This window comes from Dendrobates tinctorius, unplaced genomic scaffold, assembly GCF_039654945.1.
Source record: "Dendrobates tinctorius isolate UK_male_01 unplaced genomic scaffold, ASM3965494v1 ptg000034l, whole genome shotgun sequence".
NCBI classification, from domain to species: domain Eukaryota; kingdom Metazoa; phylum Chordata; class Amphibia; order Anura; family Dendrobatidae; genus Dendrobates; species Dendrobates tinctorius.
In genome coordinates this window covers 11,351,208-11,375,760 of record NW_027361702.1, presented here as the reverse complement: position 1 = coordinate 11,375,760, position 24,553 = coordinate 11,351,208, and the positions used below count along the sequence as shown (strand labels likewise).

The following is a 24,553-nucleotide window of genomic DNA, read 5'->3' as shown; positions in this document are numbered from 1 at the left end:
CACAAGAATTTGATTTACCTGGAGTCGGCCAAACGCTTGAATCCTAGACAGGCTAGGTGGACCTTGTTTTTTACACGTTTTGATTTTGTGGTCTCTTTTCTTCCGGGCACTAAGAATGTCAAGGCAGACGCCCTCTCTAGGAGTTCCTTTGCTGATTCTCCTGTTGTGACCAAGCCTGCTACCATCTTAGGTGAGGGGGTAGTTCTTTCTGCCATCTCGCCCGATTTGAGACGTGCTCTGGAAGAGTTTCAGGAGGACAAACCTGAGCGTTGTCCCATTGGAAAATTGTATGTTCCTGACCAGTGGAGGAAGAGAGTGATGTCTGAAGTTCATTGCTCTGCATTGGCTGGTCATCCAGGTATTTTTGGTACTAGAGATTTGGTGAGTCGGTCTTTTTGGTGGCCCGCCTTGTCTCGTGATGTCAGGAATTTTGTGCAGTCCTGTGGGACTTGCTCTCGGTCTAAACCTTGTTCTCGCTCTAGTGGGTTGTTGATGCCTTTGCCAGTGCCCAGGAGGCCATGGACCCATATTTCAATGGATTTTATCTCTGATATGCCTGTCTCTCAGAGAATGACTGTTATTTGGGTGATTTGTGATAGATTCTCTAAGATGGTCCATCTTGTACCACTCCCTAAGTTGCCATCTTCCTCAGAGTTGGTGCCCTTGTTTTTGCAACAGGTGGTTCGCTTGCACAGGATTCCTGAGAACATTGTATCTGACAGAGGAGTTCAGTTTGTGTCTAGATTTTGGAGGACTTTCTGTTCCAATCTGGAAATTCAGTTGTCCTTCTCCTCTGCATTTCACCCTCAGACCAATGGGCAGACAGAGAGAACAAACCAGACTTTGGAGTCGTATTTGAGATGTTTTATTTCTGCTGATCAGGATGATTGGGTTTCATTTTTGCCCTTGGCCGAATTTGCTTTAAATAATAGAGCTAGTTCTGCCACTTTGATGTCACCTTTTTTTTGTAACTTTGGGTTTCATCCTCGATTCTCTTCAGGGCAGGTGGAGCCTTCTGCCTGCCCAGGTGTTGACACTGTGGTGGAGAGAATGCACCAGATCTGGGACCAAGTGGTGGATAAGTTGTCTCTCTCCCAGGAAAAGGCCCAGTGGTTTTCCAACCGGCATAGGACCATTGGTCCCCAGTTTAAGGTGGGTGATATGGTTTGGTTGTCATCAAAGAATATCGCTATGAAGGTGGCTTCTCCAAAGTTTAAACCTAGATTTATTGGACCTTACAAGATTTTGGAGATTCTTAATCCAGTCTCTTTTCGTTTGGCTCTTCCTGTTACATTTAAGATCCATAACGTGTTTCATAAGTCTCTGTTAAAGAGGTTTGTTGAGCCAGTAGTTCCTGTGGTGGCACCTCCTGACCCGGTATTGGTTGAAGGTAATGTGGAATATGAGGTTGAGAAGATACTGGATTCTCACCTGGCTAGACGGAGACTCCAGTATTTGGTTAAATGGAAGGGTTATGGCCAGGAGGATAATTCTTGGGTCCCTGCATCCGATATTCATGCCGAAAGATTGGTTCGTGCCTTTCATCGGGCCCATCCTGATCGCCCTGGTGGCGTGGATGAGGGTTCGGTGACCCCTCCTCAAGGGGGAGGTACTGTTGTGAGGTCATTTTCCCCTTCACCGTCGATGTCTGATGAACTCCCTCTTCTGGTGAAGGAAAGTAGTGAGGCTGATTACCAAACACCTGAGCTGGTAGATGATGACTGGGTAACAGGAACTTCTGACTGGATATAAGGCAGTCAACGCCCTTCTAAGTCGCTGGTGATTTCTCTGCTGGATTCTTGGAGACCAGTCTGATTCCTGCTTCCCAAAGATAAGTTTTTGCTCTGCTATTGAACTTATTAGTTTTGTTTTGTTTACTTTGTTTTTTGGAGTTCAGCCATCCCCGGTCGGGGGTGTGCTGAGTTCCATTTTTGTCTCTGATCAGTTTGTCTCTTTGCTTTGTCTTCAGAATTTACCTGAGTGCTGATATAGTCATTTTGAAGTCCTAGCGACTTCAGGGCCTGTTTTTCCTATCAGACGGTTGGGACATTTTTTGGTAGGGTTTTTTGCGGATTGCAGACAGCAGCTTTTCTATCCTGTCCTTTTTAGTTAGCTTGGGCCCCATCGTTTGCTCAACCTATCTTTCTATCTGAGTTAGTGTTTTCATCTTGCTTCACCGTCATTATATGTTGGGGGCTGCCTATTGCTTTGGGGTCTGCTCTGGGGCAGTTTAGATTTCCCCTTTCTTTCTTTAGGCCTATTTAGTTCTCTGATTGTGATCGAGGAGTCTAGGGCATCATAGGAACCACCCATGGCTACTGTTAGTTGTTGTTGATAGGATCAGGGGGTCTGCAATCCGATAGCTACCAACCTCTCCGGTTTTCTGGACTTAGCTTGTATTTTTGTTTTTTCCTCCTTCGGTGACTCATTCATAACAGCCCTGTCAGCTGATTGTCCTGTGTGTCTGTGGTGTACACTGAGAAGTGCTGATGTAACTGAGCTCCTGCTGCCCTGTCAGCTGATTGTCCTGTGTGTCTGTGCTGTACACTGAGAAGTGCCAATGCCACTGAGCTCCTGCTGCCCTGTCAGCTGATTGTCCTGTGTGTCTGTGGTGTACACTGAGAAGTGCGATGTCACTGAGCTCCTGCTGCCCTGTCAGCTGATTGTCCTGTGTGTCTGTGGTGTACACTGAGAAGTGCTGATGTCACTGAGCTCCTGCTGCCCTGTCAGCTGATTCTCCTGTGTGTCTGTGCTGTACACTGAGAAGTGCTGATGTAAATGATCTCCAGATGCCCTGTTAGCTGTTTGTTCTGTGTGTCTGTGCTGTACATTGAGAAGTGCCAATGCCACTGAGCTCCTGCTGCCCTGTCAGCTGATTGTCCTGTGTGTCTGTGGTGTACACTGAGAAGTGCGATGTCACTGAGCTCCTGCTGCCCTGTCAGCTGATTGTCCTGTGTGTCTGTGCTGTACACTGAGAAGTGCTGATGTAAATGATCTCCAGATGCCCTGTTAGCTGTTTGTTCTGTGTGTCTGTGCTGTACACTGAGAAGTGCCAATGTCATTAAATAAACATGACAATCAGCTGACAGGCAGCGGGAGTTAACTGTACAGCACAGACACACAGAACAAACAGCTAACTGGGCAGAGGAGCTGTGTGCAGGCAACCAATAGCTGACATAGCTGGAGCACTGTGTCGGTGACTGAACTAACCTGCTGCTGCACTGACATACAGTGCATGGGATTCAGCCAGGAGCATGCATGCTGTTTAGTCTCTGTCCTCACCCTTAGAAATCGTATTCAGTATCTATGGAATTGAATAGGGAGTTAGGCCAGGGTCAGACTTGCGAGAGCCTCGCATCAATACCCGACACTGCCACTGGCACTCGGACTGGAGTGTGCAGTTGTATGTATTTCTATGCAGCTGCACACTCCGGTCCCGAGTGCCGGCGGCAGTGCCGAATATTGATGCGAGAGACTCGCACGAGTTTCTCGCATAGCTCTCGCAAGTCTATCCCCAGCCTTACCCTGACATCCAGCAAATTGTCTAGATCAGAAACAGCATAGGAAAAATCTTCTAGAAGAATTCTGAAAGCTTTTCTTTCGGATTTCATTTATAAGGCGTATTTGAAAGTTTATTAAAATCACTTACTCTACATTATTATGGAATAAATTTAAAATGACAGTTACATTTTGAGCAAAATTTTGCTTGTTTTGTAATTTCTACAGATATGTTTTTTTTTATAAACCGTTTGTCATGTCGACAGCGGTGTTACATTCTGTGTGGTCTTGCTCCAGCAATGTCTGCCTCTGTTACAAGGTGGCATTTACGATGGAGGGGATGGCAATGGCAGCTATAAAGGGCGATGTAGAAGCGGAGCAGCCAAGTTTATTGGTGTGGCTGGGACATGTGGTGCTGGAAGACCAAAGAGTGCGTATGTGTCTACAGATTTGCTGGTAAGCAGGAGTGATTACTCACTGCTGTGACCTATGGATCTGCCCTCTGAGCAGTGGGAGAGCAATAAGTTATCACTGGAAGAAAGGAAATTGATTCAAGGAGTTTTTCTGGTGCAAAACTCCTTGAAATATCACAAAGTTTTTGCACAACTTGAAGCAGCACAATAATTGGGCAACTTTTAGCACTTTTAACCCCAGTCCCGACCAGGTCCATTTAAGCACTTGGAATTTGTGGACGCGACTTGCTCGTTTTCAGTTTGGCCACATGGACCTGGTGTGAAGCTCTTTTCTTTATTCTTTTGATAATTTTGAAGGTCTAGGAGTTGGCATGACTCGTAAAAGGGTCATTTTTGGGGGTCTGTTTAGAATGTCGGGAACAATAGTTATAGCAGAAGAAGGTCTCTGCATTGGATGAAGAAAGGGATGTCATTAAAAAGACTACTTTTATCCTCTCAAAACTAAAGTTCTCAAGTAAATCCAACTTGTGAATCCCAATATCTGAGAGGAGCTGTGGAGATTTTTTTGAGGCGCCTGAATATCAAGACCAAGCTTTAGTCCTGCATCTAGGTCAGGCTGTAAAGCTGACAATAAGCTCCCCTTTAGTTTTAAAACCTTTTATCCACATTAGAAATACTGAAAGAACAACACTAATTAGAAATCTGGATATAGTACACGGACAATTACAGTTGTGAGTAAATGTTTTTTTGTGGTTATTCTAATGACAATACAGGGCTATGGACACTAGGTGTCAGTGTTGGCACATTTATATCACATAAAGTTAATATTGTTACAATATTGTCACCATTGTCAGTGAAGTAATGAAAACACAAGTGACGGAAATCAAGTTTGACAGCTGAAAAAAAAGCAAATAAGAAATGTCAGGCTTGGCTTGTCCCTCTCCATAACGATAAATGTTACTCTTTATACCCCAAGAACCCCAACTCAAATTTACCTCTTTGTATCCTATTCATAAAGTATCGAATTAAAAGTTTAACATATATACTCTTGTTTTTATCCATGGCTATCTTTCCCCCATTTGAGTGAATACAATTTAGTTTCACCGTCTTTGTCACGGTTAGCAAATATTTACCAATTTCTGTACTTTGGAAAGTCCAAATTCTTACACCAAAACTTCCGTATTTTCTTGGGATGGTCCAACGTAACAAGGTAAAGTGGGCTTGAAGAAAACATTTTTTCTGAAATTTGGCATTTTTTGCTTTTCTGTGGGGGCATTTTCAGGGTATGTGCACATGGAAAGAGGTGATCAAAAACTTCAAGAAATGCTCCTTCTTTGGGGAGTTTTTGAAGGAGTTTTTTGTTTCCTGGAGCCATCTGGGGATATGTGCACACAACATCATCATTATAATGGTAAGTACAGAGAAAAGATGCCGGCGGAACAACCACTCGAAAAAACGACGCCAAAGCTGCCAGCGAAGCCACTTCAGGGAAAAGACGTTTTCCTAAAGCGGCTTCTCCTAGAAAAACCAGGGGAGACGTAATGGGCACATACACTTGAAGAGTTTTGGAAGAGTTTTTTTCCTGAAGCGTTTTTTGCAATCCTTTGATTTGACAGTGCCTAGTTGGAGCCGAGTCCATCAGGAGCCACAGAAGAAGAGACATACACTTTCTTTTTTTCCCACCAGGCCTTTTTCAAACCTTAAGCAGAAAAAAATCCTCAAAAGTCTGAACATATGACCAAAAAAGTGGCTTTACAATAGACATAAATAGTCTTTCAAGCATTTTTTAAACTATTTTCCAAGAGTTTCTTGAAACAGACCTGATACAGAAAATAAAAACTCCTCAAAAAACTCTAAGTGCATTACCCTCAGGTTCATTTGGGATAGGCGAAAGAGTGTTCTGGAAAAAGGGATGCAAATTTTGGAATGTATGCAAATGCTTTGTATAGACAGTTGTGGACGAAAGTGTTGGTACCCTTGAAATTTATCCAAAAATAAAAAAATTCTCCAAAAAAATTATTGCGATTACACCTGTTTTGTTATACACATATTTATTTCCTTTGTGTGTATTTTGGAACAACACACACACACACACAAATAAAGGCAAATTATACAGACATTGTTGGCACCTTTTTCTAAATTGTGGGTAAACAACTTTGTTTCAAGCATGTGATGCTTGTTCAAAATCACCTGTGGCAGGTAACAGGTGTGGGCAATATGAAAATCACACCTGAAACCAGGTAAAAAGAGAAGTTGACTAAATCTTTGCATTGTATGTCTGTGTGTGCCACACTAAGCATGGAGAACAGAAAGAGGAGAAGGTAACTATCTGAGGACTTGAGAACCAAAACTGTTGAACAATGTCATCAATCTCAAGTTTACAAGTCCATCTCCAGACATCTTGATGCTCCTTTGTCCACGGTATGCAACATAATCAAGAAGTTTACAACCCATGGCACTGTAGCTAACCTCCCTGGAGTTGGATGGCAGAGAAAAATCTATTAAAAGCTATTTTAGGGTTGCTTGGCTGCCTCTGGCACTTGACTGTGTGCAAGGCATCATGAAATGTGAAGACTTCCAAAGGATTTTGTGTCACAATGTAGAGCCCAGTGTCAGACAGCCAGGTTTGCGTCCTAGGTCATGGGTCTTCCAGCAGGACAATGATCTCAAACATACTTCAAGAATCACCCAGAAATTAATGGAAACAAAGCGCTTGTGTCACTATTCCACCTTTCTGCGTGTCTGGATTCAGTGAATTACTGTGTGCTGTTCAATCTAGTGCTGGGGCATACTGAACTGTCAGTATTTGATGGACAGCTCATCTGTCCAATCAGAGGCTGTGGTCAGCTGAGCTGTCAGTGTCTTGAATGACAGTTTAGCTGTCCAATCAAAGATAGGGTGTTGCCTGAGCGTCATCCATGTGTTTTAGTCAGGTCTCTGCCTCAGATTAGTGCCAATTGTAGCTTCCTACTCACGGTACTTGGTTGGGGATGACCAAATTAAAGAGAAGGAGGAATGTAGGGGGTATGATATATTACGGTAATGCCCTTGCCTTTCTCTTTCGTTCAGGTGCCATATATTATCAGTGTATGTATGTTTGTTAATACATTATGGTATTGCTGTATGATTAAATGTATGACCATGTCTATATAATGGTACAGCTACACTGTTATGTGTATTACCGTGTCTTGCTAAATGTATATATGTATAATGTTATACCGTTGTAATGCTGCTATGTATAGTGTATAGCAAGCAGTGTTTCTCAACTCCAGTCTTCAAGACCCACCAACAGGTCATGTTTTCAGGATTTCCTTAGTATTGCACAGATGATGGAATTAATGTTTGAGCAGGTGATGAAATCACCTGTGCAATGCTAAGGATATCCTGAAAACTTGACCTGTTGGTGGGTCTTGAGGACTGGAGTTGAGAAACACTTGTGTATAGGGTAAGTGTAGTTATTGGATTGGCCACTAGATGGGAGCATTATAGTGTACAGAGCTTTCAGCTAGTGAATAGTATAGGAAAGGGTTAACTACAGGAGGGGCTGCTGTGTGGTAAGCTAGGAATGTTGCTTTAGGTAGTCAGAAGGTCCCGGGCGCCCGAATAGTCCACATGGGCTCTAGGCCCAGGACACCACAGCAGTCACACAATGTTAAAGAAGAAGAAGAGAAGGTTAGCCATTTGGAGTCTATAATCCAGAAGAGAAGTATGGTATCAAGCAGCAGGATTGCAGCAGCTCATAGCTGGAGAAAGGAAGCGGTCCGGATGAGTACAGGGTGCGGATTGTATAGCATGTGGCAGATTATTGCATGGGCTGATGCTCTCAGGATCAGGGCGAAAAAGGCCAGGGAATACCCAAGCACAGTGAGTCTGAACAGGGAGAAAGCTGCGGTACCGCCTAAGGCACTATTACCCGTAATGTACTGGAGGATGTGGAACTAAGTACAGGGAAAGAACAGAATAAGAACTGCTTGGAACTTGCTGTTGATGTTGTAACTGACAAGAATGGGATGCCAAGTTGTTCAAGTAAAGTTTCACTTGTTGAATTTGAACAGGACTGTGTCTCAATTCTTTCAAAACCAAATGTAGAAAGCCTTCAGCACCACAGTGGAATCCCTGATGGTGCAGAAAGAGAAGACACAGGTATGCTGGTGAAAGAATGAAGAGGAGGCCAGGGCTCAGGTACACCAGAGTGCTCAGCCATGAATATGGTCCTGGACCTCCCTTACATATGTGTGCCGTGTTGTTCGGTTCTCTGATCTGTTGACTGACATAGGATTGCGCTCTGACCAATCATTAGCTTTTAACCCATTGCTTAATCTGCTATTTTCCTGGTATTTTGATCCCTGGACCATGACCTGACTATTCTTTTGTATCACCCATTTGTCTATGACGTACACTGCTAGCTTCCGACCACAGACATTTTGATTACTCAGCCTTGCGGCGTTTCAGTGAGTAATGACTAGCTGGAGAGTTCCAAGGTGGCATCAACGAGTCCGGATCTATATCCCACTGATCACTAGTGGCAAGATCTTTAAATTGCTGTTGGGAGAAGGCAAGTTTACATGAGAGACCGGGAGCAGTTTGCAAAAGTAGAGTCCAAAACTCCAGCTGAGAGGTGTAAGAAGCTTGTTGATGGCTACAGCAAGCGATTGATTACAGTTATTTATTCCAAAGGGTGCAACCAAATATTAAGTTGAGGGTGCCAGCAACTTTCTACTGCCCATTTTGGGGGTTTTCTGTGAAATTCTGTCCAATTTTCCTTTTTTTCTGTATTTTTGTGTTGTTCCAATACAAATAAAGGAAATCAACATGTACATAACAAAACTTATGGAATTGAAATTGTTTTCTGGGAGAAATGCTCATTTTCTGGAACAATTTCAAGGGTGCTAACAGTTTTGGCCATGACTGTAATTATCAACTTTTCTGTTGGATGAAAACAGATATTTAAAGTGTCACAACTGAGGAACACCCACTACTCCTCCAAAGAACCAAGCAACATCATCATAATATTAGTACCTGTGTCAGCAGGTTTTGGATAGGTTTTAGAGGTCGTCTCTTGCCACCTGGAAATGCATGTTTGTATTTCACAAGCTTGGTGCTGCTGTCGTGAGTCATGTCGGATCCTGACACATCACTGGAAAACAAGAATAAAAAGCATATGAAAAGTTACTCCATATACAGTAGCGGCTCATTTCTACATTGTTCTTGTATGTAAGGCAAAGTAGCAAACAATGAGACCATGGCCAGCTGCGCAAAAACGCTGCGTTTTTCTTCTATTTTTCCTGCAAGGCTCTGCACCAAGAAGTACAATAGAAATCTACTCTGATTATTGCATTTTTTCTGCCCTTCTACTTATTTTTTGTATTTTCCCCTTTTTTATGCTGCTTTAATCCAGATTTGATGCAGCATTTTTAATGCATTTTTTGGTGCAGAAATGCTAGGATGAAACATATTTGCGTTTTTTACATTCCTTTTTTAAGGCTGTATACTGTCTGTGTGATAGTTGGAGCGCCCTCACTCACCAGGGCTGTGGGGTACTCGGTACCGAGCCGTTTGATCTTCTCAACGGGGGTTTGTCACGGCAGCAGTGACCCGGTCCGTGGCCCTGGGGCTCCATTACAGAAAGGGTTGTTTCATTGTGCTTATGGTGGTGAAAGTTTATATGAGTGATTCGTGACGCCACCTGTGTTGTTCGGCAAGGAAGATGTTAAGCCGACGCTGCAGACAGATCCTCTGGGACAGACGGTGTAGTGCAGCAATGATGTTATAGCCCTCCACAGGCAGGGCTGTAGTCCCAGGGTAGTGTAGGTGAAGTGACACTTAGATGGTGTAGTGTCGAGCGCAGGAGGGATGTAGCAGTGTCGGACAGGCTGACGCAGTAATAAGTGGAGGACACCAGGGCATGTAGTTCCAAAGCTTTACTCACAGTCTGTTGTGGTACAGGTGCCCGCATCCATGCTGTGTCCTCTAGGTCAGGAGCCCAGCCAACTTCCAGGCAAGATGAAGTTCTCCTTTCCAACACTCCGCCAACATATGTGCCTTTTCTGAATGTCTCCCTCTTAGCGCCTTTGAGTGAAGTACTCACAGTACTGAGTTACACTGGAGTTCCTCCTGTCAGATGTTCCTACGAACTCTACTTGTATGGCAGGCAGCTGTAGCCTACTTCGGGGACTCCTTCTACCTAGTTCCGGCTCACTATCATTACTGTTATGCCCCCAAGTCTGGTGTGGGAATAAAGTGGTCACTACTTCTATTCCTCCGGTGTCTGCTGCAGGACCATAAGTATCCATACAACCTCGGGGACCGGACCCCGGCCTTGCGCTTAGAACTTGGGAAGGGCTCTCCTCTAACCCTAGTCCTTGTTCTCTTATTCTCCTCACGTTCCGTACTAATCCTTTCCTTCTTATGGAGAATCAGGCTTTCTAAAATGTCTCTTTCCTGTTCCAGCAGACCCAGGTCACTGAGGTCTGTTGCAGCACTTCCATCAATCCATCCCTCTCCTGGGGATCTCTCAAACTCTCTGACCCTATCCTAATGTTCTCCCGCTCTCTTTATGTAAACTCAGCTCCACCCACCTCCCAGCATGTTTCGTGCTCCAAGCAGGGAGCCACCGAAGGTGCTTTGCTACACTACTTTGTGGTGTGGGGTGTAGGTGTTGGAGTGTGGACAGGTGTCTCCACCTTGGATGGTGGGGTACCACACCTCAGGAGGAGGTGCAGTACCTCTGTGGCGACTGAACCCTCAGGGGCGCCACATATACAATCGTTTCTATATATAGTCTATATATATAGTCTGTGCTATATCCACTTTATGCTATATACACAAAGAGAGCGTAAAGGCATACCAGCCGATCACCGCAGGGTGAAGGACCTTTGCTCATGTGACCTTTATATCACCAGTGGTCTTTCTATCCTTAGAAACTGCAGTAATAATGCAGGTCTGGCATTATCAGTGTAGTTTCTGATTTGTAAGGCTCCCCTTAGACTGATGGCCCATCGATGCTTCAGATGTGTGGTGTCTTGCGGGGGGGTCTCGTTTGGGAATGATAGTCCTGGGCATTACTAAGTTTACCCCTTCCCCAGTGCCAACTCTGCATGAGGTTTACATAAAACTACATACAAAATATACAAAAAGAAAAGAAAACGAAATAATGGGAACTTGACACATCAATAACACAGGTAGCGTAGTCTAAACAGGTTATAATCAAACATATATCAGGGAATAAAATGTTGGTACCTATGCCGTATACCATGTAACAAAATACTTGGGTGCGGAGAAGACGGAGAACATAATTTCTACATCTTCTCCATTCTGTGAGTCGGCGTACATATGAATGAACCCGAATTACACCCAAGTGCAGTCAGATGTTTTGCTCACACCCATAGATTTACATGGTGGTGCTCCGTCCGATATACGCATGCAAACTCGGCATGAGAAAATAAACACTAGTCGGCAGTGCCCCATAGTATAACATTGAAGCGAGTGCTGTTCGATGGAACATCACATAGCACCTATCCGAGTTATACTCTGACCCTAACATTGTACAAAGTCTCAGATCCTGAATCATCAACCATTTGCCACCAGGATTCCGGCAGAAACTTGCTCCAGCGCATCCTTCACCAAAACTAGTGAGCAAATGGCCGGCACTGATGAATCGAAACCTCAATGTGTATAGGAAACAGCAACAAAAAATGGTGCAAAAACATAAATACATACAAAATCAGTTTTATTACCTCCATATAGGTAACGCACTCAGGACACTACACCAAATAAAAAACCCCAAAAATTCCAAAATATGGAATGAAAGAAAGAGTTTGAGTGTCACCAAGATAAGGTGAGGCACATACTAAAATCCTCCACACAAAAGGCACATAACCCATCAAGTTAATATGTTGGTGAGCAGTGTGATAAATGCAGTGAAAAATGTAAGAGAGCAACACTAAGACAACATTATACAATCATTCTATTATAGCAATAAAGTGCAAAACATGTTGAATCTCAAATAACAAGATGGAACCATAACTTTCCATATAGTTACCAAACAACTTATCCAGAACACCAAAGTAAAATGTGAATGTGGAGAGAGAAAAGATGGAGCTGGCAAGGGGATAGGCTGGTGCCCTACTCGTTTCACTACAGATTGCTGCTTCCTCAGGTGTAACATGTTATATGTTAGTATATAAGGATGGAATAGCATCCTGCAATCTGATTTTGGGACTTGATTAACCCTCCGTCAGGAAAAATATTCGCACTAACTCGTAATGGAACAATGTGCCTGTCAAGCGCAGGCTAGAAAAATCCTAGAATATCTAATTTTCTCAATTTCAGTGATCTAAAAGTGATCAGAGACCTTCATAGGGATGTAATAAAAGAGACTACACATTATCAGGTGCAAAACAAACCCATTTACTCAACAAAAAAGTAATAACTTTGATATACACAAATTTCAAAACTCCTGAGAAGTACACTTTCATTTGTAAGAAAATCTGCCTTATTTATATGAAATATCCACAAACCTTTATCTATCCATTCATAAAACAAGCTAAATAAACAATAGTAATGACTAAAAACATTACATACCAACCTTATAAATTGTGATTTGTTTGGGACCAATGAGCCTGAGAAGCCAGCACAGCTATATCTTCCTTCCTGAAGCTCTGCAGACCAACTGTGATATCAGGTTTCACACAGCAGCTAGAGCCAGGAGACTATCTAGAGGGAGGGGGTTTCCTGAAAATCTGGTGAAAGGGAGAAATGAAAGTAGAAGAGCTGCGCCTCTCAGATCCATTGTTCCTGACGGAGGGTTAAGGATGAGCCTCGCTGTGCAGGTGATACACTGATACATCACTAAAGCGTGACTTGGCCTAATAGGTGTACAAATTTAGCAGACTTAGAGGTTGTTGTTAAGCCTCCAGTGCTGCCAGAACAACTCATTGACTTCCCACAAGCACATCAAAGAGAGGGTTGAGGAAACAATTGACAAAGGAAACCCTGCCCTCAGAGGTGGTGCTGAAGGTGAAGAGCGGTTCCCCGGCTTGTCGCCAAAATTTCATTGAACTCAGTATGCTCAGGATAGGATATCATTGAATAGAACGGTGCATCAGGGATCCAATGGCCTCTGCCTGTAAATCTGAACCTCAGCACACTCCAGGCACAATGATGACACTCCAATTGCACCTGCTGTGTTGGGCCTCAGTCCTCACACTGCACAGACCAGAGAGGTGCATCGGGGGGAATGAGGGTAGGTATGCATTGTTTGTTTGTTTTTGAATGTCAATAATTGTGGGTGCTGTGGTGGTCATCATACTAATTTAGGGACTGTGGGGGAATCATTAAGTGGAGGCTGTCATACTAAGTGAAGGGCAGTGGGGACATCATACTGTGTGGGGCCATCATACTGTGTGGGAGTTTTGGTGGCCATCATACTGTAGGGGGCTTTGTTGGAAATTATACTGAGTGAGGAGCTGTGCAGACTATAATAATCTGTGAGGGACTGTGGGGGAATCATATTGAGTGGAGGCTGTCATAGTAAGTGAGGGGCTTTGTGGCTATCATACTGTGTGAGGGATTGTGGGGGCTATTGGATCGCCCTCCCAGGGCTGTGGGGTATTCGGTACGGGGCCGGTCTCTCAGAGGGGATTGTCACAGTAGCAGTGACCCGGTCCGTGGCCCTGGACGCCCATGTAAAAGGGGTTGAGTTGGGAACAAAGTTTATAAGTGATTTGTGACGCCACCTGTGGTGTTCGGCAATGAAGGTGTTAAGCTGGCGCTGCAGACAGATTCTCTGGGACAGATGGTGTAGTGCAGCAATGATGGTGTAGCCCTCCACAGGCAGGGCTATTGGTCCCAGGGCAGTGTAGATAGGTGTTGGGAAAGAGGGTGCAGTGTTTGGCACAGAGATGTAGCAGTGCTGAGGATGTTGCAGGAAGGAGGCAAGGACACAACAGGCTGCAGTTTCTTTACCTTTACTTGGTAAACGCAGTCCTGGGTCCTGGTTACAGATGGCACAGGAGCAGGCTAGCCTGGAAGCAAATCAGGGATCTCTCTATCAGATGGGTTGTGTAGTCTTCTTCCTAGGGCTGGCTCGAGGTACATGGGTCGCCCCTCACACCCAGGGCAGTGGGGTACTCGGTACCGGGCCGGTGTCAGGGGGAATGTGTGTCACAGCAGCGGTGACCCGGTCCGTGGTCCTGGGCGCCCAATATCAATGGCGGTGATGTTAATGGTGTAATAGTTTATTTGGATAGTTCGTGATGCCACCTGTGGTGTTTGGCAAGTAAGATGTTGAGCCAACGCTGCATGCAGATCCACTGGGACTGATGGTGTGGTGCAGCAAAGATGGTGTAGCTCCCCACAGGTGGAGCTGTAGTCCCAGGGCAGTGTAGGTACAATGGATGAGGAGAGGCGCAGAATGGTATAGATGCTGGTTCCCTGGTGTAGCGGTGCTGGAATAACTGGAGGACAACAGAGTATGCGGTTCCAAAGCTTTACTCACTGTTTGCAGTTCACACAACTGCCTGCCTCCGCACTGTGTTCTTCAGGTCAAGGCCCCAGTCAACCTCCAGACAGGATAGGATTCTCCCCTCCACACTCCGCCAATATGTACCTTACTGAACAACTCCTCCAATGCACCTTTAGGTGCGAAGCACTCCAGTACTTAGTTACCCTGGAATGCCTCTCTCTAGGTGTTCCTAGTCTCTCTACTTGTATGACAGACAGCTGTAGCCTGCTGCGGGGACTCCTCTCTCCGTCCCGGCTCTCTATTCAGTTGCTGTTGTGTCCCAAGTCTATGATGGGAGTAAGGCATTAGTGGATCACTACTCCTCCGGTGTCTGTTGATGGACATAAAGATCCAATCAACCTCGGGGACCGGGCCCCGGCCTTTGCGCTCTTGACTGGAAGGGTTCTCTCTCTTTCTCAACCTGCTTCCCACCATCCTTCTATTCTCCTTTGTTCCGATCTGTTCTATCTCTATTATGGAATCTGTAGTCTCCAGTCTACGTCTCTTTCCTTCTGTTCCTTTCCCTTGCCCACTGGCTCAGGTCACTGAGGCAGCTGCAGCACTCCCTCCTCCATCCCTCTTCCAGGGATCCCTCACTCCTGTCTGAGTGACTTCCTTTCTCTGGGACTCACCCCAGACTGACCTTCTGTCAGACTGACTTGAAATCCTACACCTTCCCTCTCTTTTATAGCTAACTCCACCCGCCTCCCCAGCACCTCTCGTGTTACGAAGCCAGAGACCACAAAAGGCACCCTATGACTTTTCCAGCATAAAGCATGGATGGGTCCCTGCTGAACTATCCTGTGTGTGGGGTGCAGGTGTTGGAATGCGAAAGGGAGTTTCCAGCCTACCTGGATGGTGGGGTACCACACCTTAGGAGAAGGAGCAGTACCTCTGTGGTGACTGAAGCCTTAGGGGCGCCACATACCCCCCCGTTAAACACAGCACGTCCATAGGCTGCAAGACAACAAAAGTACAATACAGGAACACACAAAAATTTTAAATGCTGTTTAACAATACTTATCTAATCTTCCTAATGTAGGAGGCACATCTCTTAAACGTTACAAACAGGCTAACTTCCTATCTTAGTATCAAAAATTTCTTTAAGTGCAATTCCTAGTTCAAAGTGCAATTATTCTTTCTCTCTAGTACACATTTATTTTTCTACTTTCACTGTCTCTTCTAGACGCAAGACACTGACCATTTGTACTTGGCCTGTCACCTGTCACTTCCAATTCTTTATTCTTTATTCAATTCTCACATTCTGTATCAAAACTTTTCTAATTTTCTGTATCAAACATGCTATAAAAGACATTTACTTTTCATAAGACACAACATTATCAAATACGTCATCATAAAACATTCAAAGATTCTTGCAAAGTGCTGAACACTGCTCCCAGCCAGGATTTCTTGCAGTGTCCCTTGAGGTAGACATCATTCTTCGAAAATTGTCCATTCAAAAACATCATCTTTGCAAAGTGTCTTTGTGTAACCATTATCTTCACAAAGAAGTCCTATATGTAAAACCAAGAAAGGGCACCTAAAGAGGTGCAAACTATGTACAATAAAAGTTTTGGACCAATCAGCGTCTATGATCTCTACAGTTCCATTTCAAAAACAACGCTGCCAATCAAAAATTGGGCAACATGATGAACAAAAAGGCAAAGGCACAACTGGTGCAAACAAAACCCTCCTGGGTAACGAGATTTGGAAAATTATTTTTCTTCTACTGGTGATCCCCTCCTGGGGTTCTGGAAGCAGACCCATCACCATATTCGAGATAATCATCGACCATTTTTAGGTAGTCCTCTTCCCACGGTGTCAAGCCAGAGATCTTCTTTTTAGGCTGCCGGGTTGGAATTGACGTGGTAAGGGTTGGATTCCTAGGCACCTGAGCAGCTTGGGTGGTAACTGTAGGTGGAGGAGCATTAACAGGTCTCCTTGGCAGGTACCGCTCAATAAATTCTGCAGGGATACAGCGTACATTCAGGGCGTACCATCCCCTGAACCCCTCATGGCGAGTGATGGTCACATACTCCCCAGGCTGCAGGTTTCTATCAGGGACCACAAAAGGCACCCTATGACCTTTCCAGCATAAAGCATGGATGGGTCCCTGCTGAACTATCCTGTGTGTGGGGTGCAGGTGTTGGAATACGAAAGGGAGTTTCCACCCTAGCTGGATGGTGGGGTACCACACCTTAGGAGAAGGTGCAGTACCTCTGTGATGACTGAAGCCTCAGGGGCGCCACATACATCCAATACTGTGTTAGGCTGGTTTCACATTTGCGTTTTTTTTCGCGGTAATTTAGCGCTAAATAGCGCATGCGTTTTTTTTTCCTATACTTTGCATGGGATGCGCTTATGTGCGCTTACACATGCGTTTGTACGCGTTTTACCGCGCATGCGTTTTTTTGCAGTATGCGCTCGGGCGCACAAAATGCAACTTGTTGCATTTTTTGTGCGTCCGATTTGCCTCAAAAAAACGCATGCGCGCGCAATGCGTTTTTTTACAGCAAGACACCCATTATAAGTCTATGGTGAGCATATGTGCGCATTGGCATGCTTATGTATGCGTTTTTTTGCACATGCGTTTTTTTTTTTACCATTAGTTTAGACAATGGAATTTAGGGGTTTGGGTAAAGTTAGGGTTAGTTAAGGGGGTTTAGGGTCAGGGTTAGGGTTAGGGTTAGGGTCAGGGTTAGGGTTAAGTATGGTTTGGTTAAGGGTTAGGGTCAGGGTTAGGGTTAGGGTTAGGGTTAGGGTCAGGGTTAGGGTTAAGTATGGTTTGGTTAAGGGTTAGGGTCAGGGTTAGGGTTAGGGTTAGGGTTAGGGTTAGGGTCAGGGTTAGGGTCAGGGTTAGGGTTAAGTATGGTTTGGTTAAGGGTTAGGGTTAGGGTTAGGGTTAGGGTTAGGGATAGGGTCAGGGTTAGGGTTAGGGTTAGGGTTAAGTATGGTTTGGTTAAGGGTTAGGGTCAGGGTTAGGGTTAGGGTTAGGGTTAGGGTCAGGGTTAGGGTCAGGGTTAGGGTTAAGTATGGTTTGGTTAAGGGTTAGGGTCAGGGTTAGGGTTAGGGTTAGGGTCAGGGTTAGGGTCAGGGTTAGGGTTAAGTATGGTTTGGTTAAGGGTTAGGGTCAGGGTTAGGGTTAGGGTCAGGGTTAGGGTTAGGGTTAGGGTCAGGGTTAGGGTTAGGGTTAGGGTTAGGGTCAGGGTTAGGGTCAGGGTTAGGGTTAAGTATGGTTTGGTTAAGGGTTAGGGTCAGGGTTAGGGTCAGGGTTAGGGTTAAGTATGGTTTGGTTAAGGGTTAGGGTCAGGGTTAGGGTTAGTGTTAGGGTTAGGGTCAGGGTTAGGGTTAGGGTTAAGGTTAGTTAGGGTTTGGGTTAGGGTTAAGTATGGTTTGGTTAAGGGTTAGGGTCAGGGTTAGGGTTAAGTATGGTTTGGTTAAGGGTTAGGGTTAGGGTTAGGGTTAGGGTCAGGGTTAGGGTTAGGGTCAGGGTTAGGGTTAGTAAAGTCATGGTTTGGGTTAGTGTGAGGGGCCACCTAATGTTGGAAAAAAACGCAAACGCGGTAAAAACGCACTAAAAACGCATACAAACGCATAAAAACGCTGCGTTTTTTTCATGCATGTTCATAAAAATGCTTGAAAAAAACGCAGCAGTTGTATGCTTTTGTATGCGTTTTTCAATGCGTTTTTTTGCGGGAAAAACGCGCTGCAAAAAAAAGCAAGTGTGAAACAGGCCTTATACTGAAGTTCCTCCTTCTTATCTTCTCTTAGAACTACCTCGTATGGCAGACAGCTAAAGCCCTCTATCTCTCTTGGCTCACCCATCGCTGTTGTGCCTCCGAGTCTTAGTTGGGAATAGAGCATTTACAGCTTCCTATTCCTCTAGTTTCTGTTGCAGGACCTTCAGTATCCATACAACCGTGGAGACCAGGCTCCAGATCATGCGCTATTACCGGGAGGGAGCTCTCTATATGCAGCTCAACCTCCAGCTTCTCTCCACATGTCTACACTCTCTGCCCTCCTCACACTAACTCCCTATTTCCCTTCCTGGCCCTCAGAGAGCACTCCTCCTCCAATTCTGGTTCAGAGCTCCCTCTGCTGGCCTGGAGTGGGAAGTGTGTTGCATGACATGGTTAACTGTTAGAGAGACTGTTCATTGCCTCCAAGTCTGACATCACCCTACCTGGGGGAAGGCAATGCCACTGCGGCGACCATACTCCTGGGGGCACCACATTCCCCCCTAGTGCAAGTCAGTACTCCTGGACTGATAAAAGAAAAACATGAAAAACATATAAACTTGTAAACAATATGAAGATTACAAGATTTATGAAAAATGAAAAATTTACAAAAACCAAAGGCTTCAAAAATAGTCCTGTGACGATAAGTCCATGCATCAACGTCCATGGTCTATTCCTGGGTGACTGGTGAACTATGTACAAGTTGGTTTTGATCACACAAGTCCTGTGGTCCAATGTCCATCAAAACATGAAACAAGAACTTCAAAAAGGCTTCTTACAGAGTCTCTGTAGGCACAAAGCTTGAGAACAGTTACATATATACACAATTTCAACATTCACATAAATTTATCTATACACGATATCTGATGAGCGGTATGCCTTGTGTAGTATGGGTAGACCTGCATAACTCTGGTGTGGGTAAACTGGGTAGTATTCTCCTACAGACTCTTAGTCTCACCATGGGTATGACAGATTCACCACTGGCAGGGCGAGGGTTCTCTGGCTCCACTGCTGATATGGCATCTGCTACCTGAACTTCCTGATTTTCAGAGTTCTCATGAGTCACTTCTTCTTGTACTACCAGTTGGGGTAACGTCAACACTGGCACCACTATGGCATCATTTACTTTAGTCCAATTGGCAGGGAATTCTCCAAGTATAGTGCTGACCTTTTCTTCTTCTATAGGTTGGATGTTATTTTGTTCTTCCATTCTTTCTCTTAACTGGTCAGGGCATAATTTCAAATGATCCCTTGATACTGCTGCTGAGGTTTCTCCTCCATCTTTACTAATAAGGCACACCTTGGTATTGTCAAAATTTGAGGGTAGAATGGTGTAGGGTTCAGCTTCCCATTGGTCATCCAGCTTATGCAGTCTTGTTTTCCTCTTGAGGACTTGTTCTCCTGGTGACAAGGGGACTGCAGGTGCATGCTGATTGTAGTTCCTCTCTTGTTTTTGTCTTGCCTGAGCTAGACTCTTTTCCACACACTCTTGTACTTTTCTGTACTGTTGCTGCCTCTCTGTATCCCAGTCAGCATCTGGTGATGTCACTTCAGGTGTCAGGACTCCCATATCCAAATCAATAGGCAGTTTACCAGGCCTCGCTCTCATTAGGTATGCTGGAGTGCAGTTGGTGGAATTCACAGGAATGTGGTTATAGAGGTCTACAAGATCTGGCAACTTTTCTGGCCACAGATTCTTTTCGTCCAAAGGCAAGGTCTTCAGTAGGTCAATCACTACCTGGTTCATCTTTTCACACATGCCATGGGTCTGTGAATGGTACGGTGTTGTCCTGATCTTCTTGCAACCGTACAAGTTACAGAATTCCTGGAACACTTCCGCCTCAAAGGCTGGACCTTGATCTGTAAGCACTCGCTCAGGGTATCCGTGTGGTCTAAAAAAGTGCTATTGGAATGCTCTGGCTGTTGTCCTGGCTGTTTGATCCTTGACAGGCACAACTACCAAGAATCTTCAGTAGTGGTCAACGATGTTAAGAGCATAAATGTAGCCTGAACGGCTTGGGACCAACTTCACATGGTCCAGGGCGACCAACTCGAGTGGCTGTTTGGTTATTATTGGCTGCAAAGGAGCTCGCTGGCTGTTACGGTCCTTTCTGCGCAGGTTGCATTGTCCACACTCTCGGCACCAATTTTCAATGGCTTTCCTCATACCAGCCCAGTAGAATCTCTCTCGGAGCAAGGCCTCCAACTTCTTCCATCCGAAGTGTCCAGCTCCATTGTGGTATGCTTCCAGGACCATTGATGCCTCTCTCTTTGGGACTAACACCTGCCAGACCAACTCATGAGCGCGGGCATTGATACTCCTTCGACACAGCTTTCCTTCATAGATGAACAGACTGCCTCTTTCCTTCCACAACTGCTGGGTTTCTTCAGGAGCATCTGAATCCGGGCGTGAATCAGTTTGTGACAGTAGCTCCTTCATCAGGCGGACTGCAGGGTCGCTATCCTGGGTTTCTGCCCAGTCATGGTGAGGCAATTGATTTAGGGTAGCCTCTTTCAGGATAGACCGTCTGTTTCTGACTCCCTGGGCACGTTGGGCTGCAATTGGCCGGTGGAAGGGAGGTAACTCTACTTCTTCGAGTGCCTCAGGGTCTTCTCCTGCATCTGGCAGATTAGGCATCCTGGACAGCGCATCAGCATTGGCATTCTTGTGCCCTGCTCGGTACTTGATGGTGAATTCATCGTTAGATAGCCGAGCCATCCATCGCTGCTCAAGTGCACCTAGCTTGGCAGTTTCCAAGTGAGTCAACGGGTTGTTGTCCGTGAAGATGGTAAACTTGGCTGAAGCTAGGTAATGCTTGAATCTTTCAGTCACAGCCCAGACTATGGCGAGGAACTCCAGCTTGAAGGAACTGTAGTTGTCAGAGTTCCTTTCAGTGGGACGAAGCTTCCTGCTGGTGTAGGAGATCACTCTTTCTTTGCCATTCTGTACCTGTGACAGTACTGCTCCAAGTCCCACGTTGCTGGCATCAGTATACAACACAAAGGGTTGGTCATAATCTGGGTAGGCCAGAACTTCATCTCCTGTGAGAGCCATCTTCAGTTGGGTGAAGGACTTCTCCAACTCCTCAGTCCATTCAAATGTGGAACTTTTCTGTTTGGCTTTCTTGGACTGCCCCACCAGAAGATTTTGCATAGGAGTGGCTATTTCAGTGAAGCCCTTGATGAACCTACCAACCCGAGGAATTGGCGTGCCTCATGGAGGTTGCTGGGCTTCGGCCAGTCCTGGATGACCGTGACTTTGTCAGGATCTTGCGCAACACCCTCTGCGCTCACTACATGACCGAGGTACTGAACCTTGGGCTTCAGGAAGTGGCATTTGGAAGGTTTCACCTTCAGGTCAAAGTTGGACAAGGCTTCAAACACCTCAGCCAGGTGCTTCAGATGGTCTTCATAAGTCTTGGAGAAAACAATGACATCATCAAGGTACAACAGGACCGTCTCAAAGTTCTTGTGTCCCAGGCAGCACCCCATCAGCCGTTGAAATGTTCCTGGGGCGGTGCAAAGCCCGAATGGCATATAGTTGAACTCACAGAGACCCATTGGGGTGATAAATGCTGTTTTCTCCTTGTCTGCCTCTGCCACGGGAACCTGCCAATACCCACTAGTGAGATCTAAGGTGGAAAAATAGTTAGCAGTTTTAAGTGCAGCTAATGATTCCTCAATTCTGGGTAATGGGTAGGCATCCTAATGTGTAATGCTGTTAATTTTCCTGTAATCAACACACATTCGCATGGTACCATCCTTTTTCTTTACAAAAACTATTGGAGCTGCCCAGGGGCTACAACTGTCTCTGATAATCCCTGCTTCCTTCATCTCTCTCAACATACCTTTGGCACAATGGTATTGTGTTGGGGGTATAGGCCGGTACCTTTCTTTTATGGGTGGATGATCTCCAGTGGGGATACGATATTGAACCCCTTTTGCCTTCCCAAAATCTAGAGGGTGTTTGCTGAATACCGGCTCATACTCCTGGGTCACTCTGTAAACCCCATTCTTTTGGTATGAAGGGGTGGAGTCACTTCCCACCTGCAGTTGCTGACACCACTCCTCCCGCTGCTTTACAGAGCCATTGTCCCCCACCTGGTCGGATGAGACCAAGGGCTCTGCTGCCTGCATTGCATTATTACTGACAGTGAGCAGCTTAGCAACTGTGGCATACCGAGGTATTGTGGCCTCATCTTCCCTACAATTCAAGAGGCGTACAGGTACCCTCCCTTTGCGAACATCAACTACCCCTCTGGCCGTCAGAACAGTGGGCCTGCTATCAGAGTACACTGGTTCTACCGTTGCCTGGTAATCTTTTCCTCTGAGGCCTATGGCTGCCCGACATCAAATCAACATTTCACACATGGGGGGTATTGCAATGTGGAAAGCATCACTCACTCTGACTCTGCCAAATGCTCCGCAAGAGAGTTCTACCTGTTGTCTTTGCATCAGGGACTTGATCTCCTTCTGCAGGACTCGTTGGTCACTGGAACCATCAGTCTCAGCCACCTGTTGCAACAAGACAATAACCTCGGAAAGACAATTTTCAATTACATTTGTACCAAGAGTCATCATGGGATAACATTCTCGTCGATCAATATCCACAACTATCAGACCTTGAGATCTTAACTCCACCCTCCCCACTTTAACAGTAATTTCTTTACATCCCACTTGTGGTAAAGACTGACCATTACTGGCAACTACTGTTAGTTCATCAGTTGGGCCACGGGTGAGTTCAGAGTCAGCCCAATACCGCTTGTAGATGATATAGGGCATAGTGGTCACCTGGGAGCCAGTGTCCAGCAAAGCGTTAATAGGGATGCCATCAATCACCACTGGAAGAACCGGTCTCCCTCCAACATACTTGGCTCGCCAGTTCCTTGGGCCTTGTGGTCCTACTCCTGGAGGTTGGCCCTCTGCCGAGCGGTTGCTCGTTTAAATAACAGAATCTTGCAAGATGGCCTGCTTTGTGGCAGTGACGACAGATGGGACGTCTGTCCTGGTCATAGTGATCGTTGTTCCTCCCTCGGAGTGGCGGGGTTCTCCTCTTCCGAAGTCACGGGACATCCTCTGGACTGGAAGCAAGCTGGATTTTCTGCTTGGAGGACACCTGCAGGGACTGCACGGTTTTAGTAAGTGCAGCCATACCTTTGGTCAACTCCTGGACCTGAAGACGCAGTTCTTCAGTTGGATCTTTATCCAGAGTCTGTGCATCAGCCTCCACAGGGATGGAAGGGAAAGATGTTGCTTCTTGGTGGTAGGTGATCCCTGGGCGCCTAGGGGGCGCTGGACGGCTAACAGTTGGTTCCTGCAGCACCCGGATAGCCCTGTTCTTGAAATCAGCAAAGTCTAGATCAGGGTTCTGTAGGGCTATGATGTGCAGCTTGGCCAAAATCTTTATAACAGTCTCTTTGTTAGTGTCCTGCCAGGCTTTTACTTCTCTCTGCGCTGCACCTGTTAGCTGCCCAATCAGGATGTTCACCTTCTGGCTTTCAGATAGAGGATACACCTCAAACAAACTGCACAGTCTCTCTTTAAATTCACTCAGGGTATGTGACTCCCCTGAATACTGCGGTAGCCAGGCTGCTCCCGGTATGTAAGGCAAAGACAGCGGCATTATGGGGACCACTGTGGTGGGCGCTGTTTCTTGCGGTGCCCTGGAAGCAACACTGGCTGCTAGATTCAGCAGCGCTGTGGGGACTGCGGGGGCATCCGCCGCTGCATTCGCGTTGTCCTCAGACATTTTCTCTCCCCCTAGTTACCGTGGGCCAGGCCGCGGGGTTGCGCTGGCTTACCGAATGTCGCTCCTCGGCTGGATCCGGGGACGCCGGAACTGCAGGCCTCAGCTTTTCACTTCACGCGAGCTCTTCTCCTTTTGCGCTTCTCAGCTGGCTCCGCCCACGAAGGCCTGCCCCCTTTTCTTCCCGCGTGCGCCAATCAGCGGGACAATGGCGGCAATGGCGCCAATTTCGCACACAGTCTATAGCACCAAACACAGTCTCTGGCACACAGGACCCGGGGACACCGGACTCCGTAATCCTTTTCGTGACGCCAAAATGGGTCGCCCTCCCAGGGCTGTGGGGTACTCGGTACCGGGCCGGTCTCTCAGAGGGGATTGTCACAGCAGCGGTGACCTGGTCCGTGGCCCTGTAAAAGGTGTTGAGTTGGGAATAAAGTTTATAAGTGATTCGTGACGCCACCTGTGGTGTTCGGCAATGAAGGTGTTAAGCCGACGCTGCAGACAGATCCTCTGGGACAGATGGTGTAGTGCAGCAATGATAGTGTAGCCCTCCACAGGCAGGGCTGTTGGTCCCAGGGCAGTGTAGATAGGTGTTGGGGAAGAGGGTGCAGTGTTTCGCACAGAGATGTAGAAGTGCTGAGGATGTTGCAGGAAG

General features: G+C 46.0%; 1 protein-coding gene across 1 annotated transcript in view; it reads right to left on the bottom strand.

Annotated features, from left to right (window-relative positions):
- The window catches only part of ARL13A (ARF like GTPase 13A), a 224,333-nt gene that overhangs the window by 43,887 nt on the left and 155,893 nt on the right, over positions 1–24,553 (bottom strand). Inside the window, exon 7 of the mRNA XM_073573174.1 lies at positions 8,931–9,048. Within this exon, the coding sequence (XP_073429275.1) occupies positions 8,931–9,048 (118 nt within the window). The remainder of the gene's footprint in view (positions 1–8,930; positions 9,049–24,553) is intronic.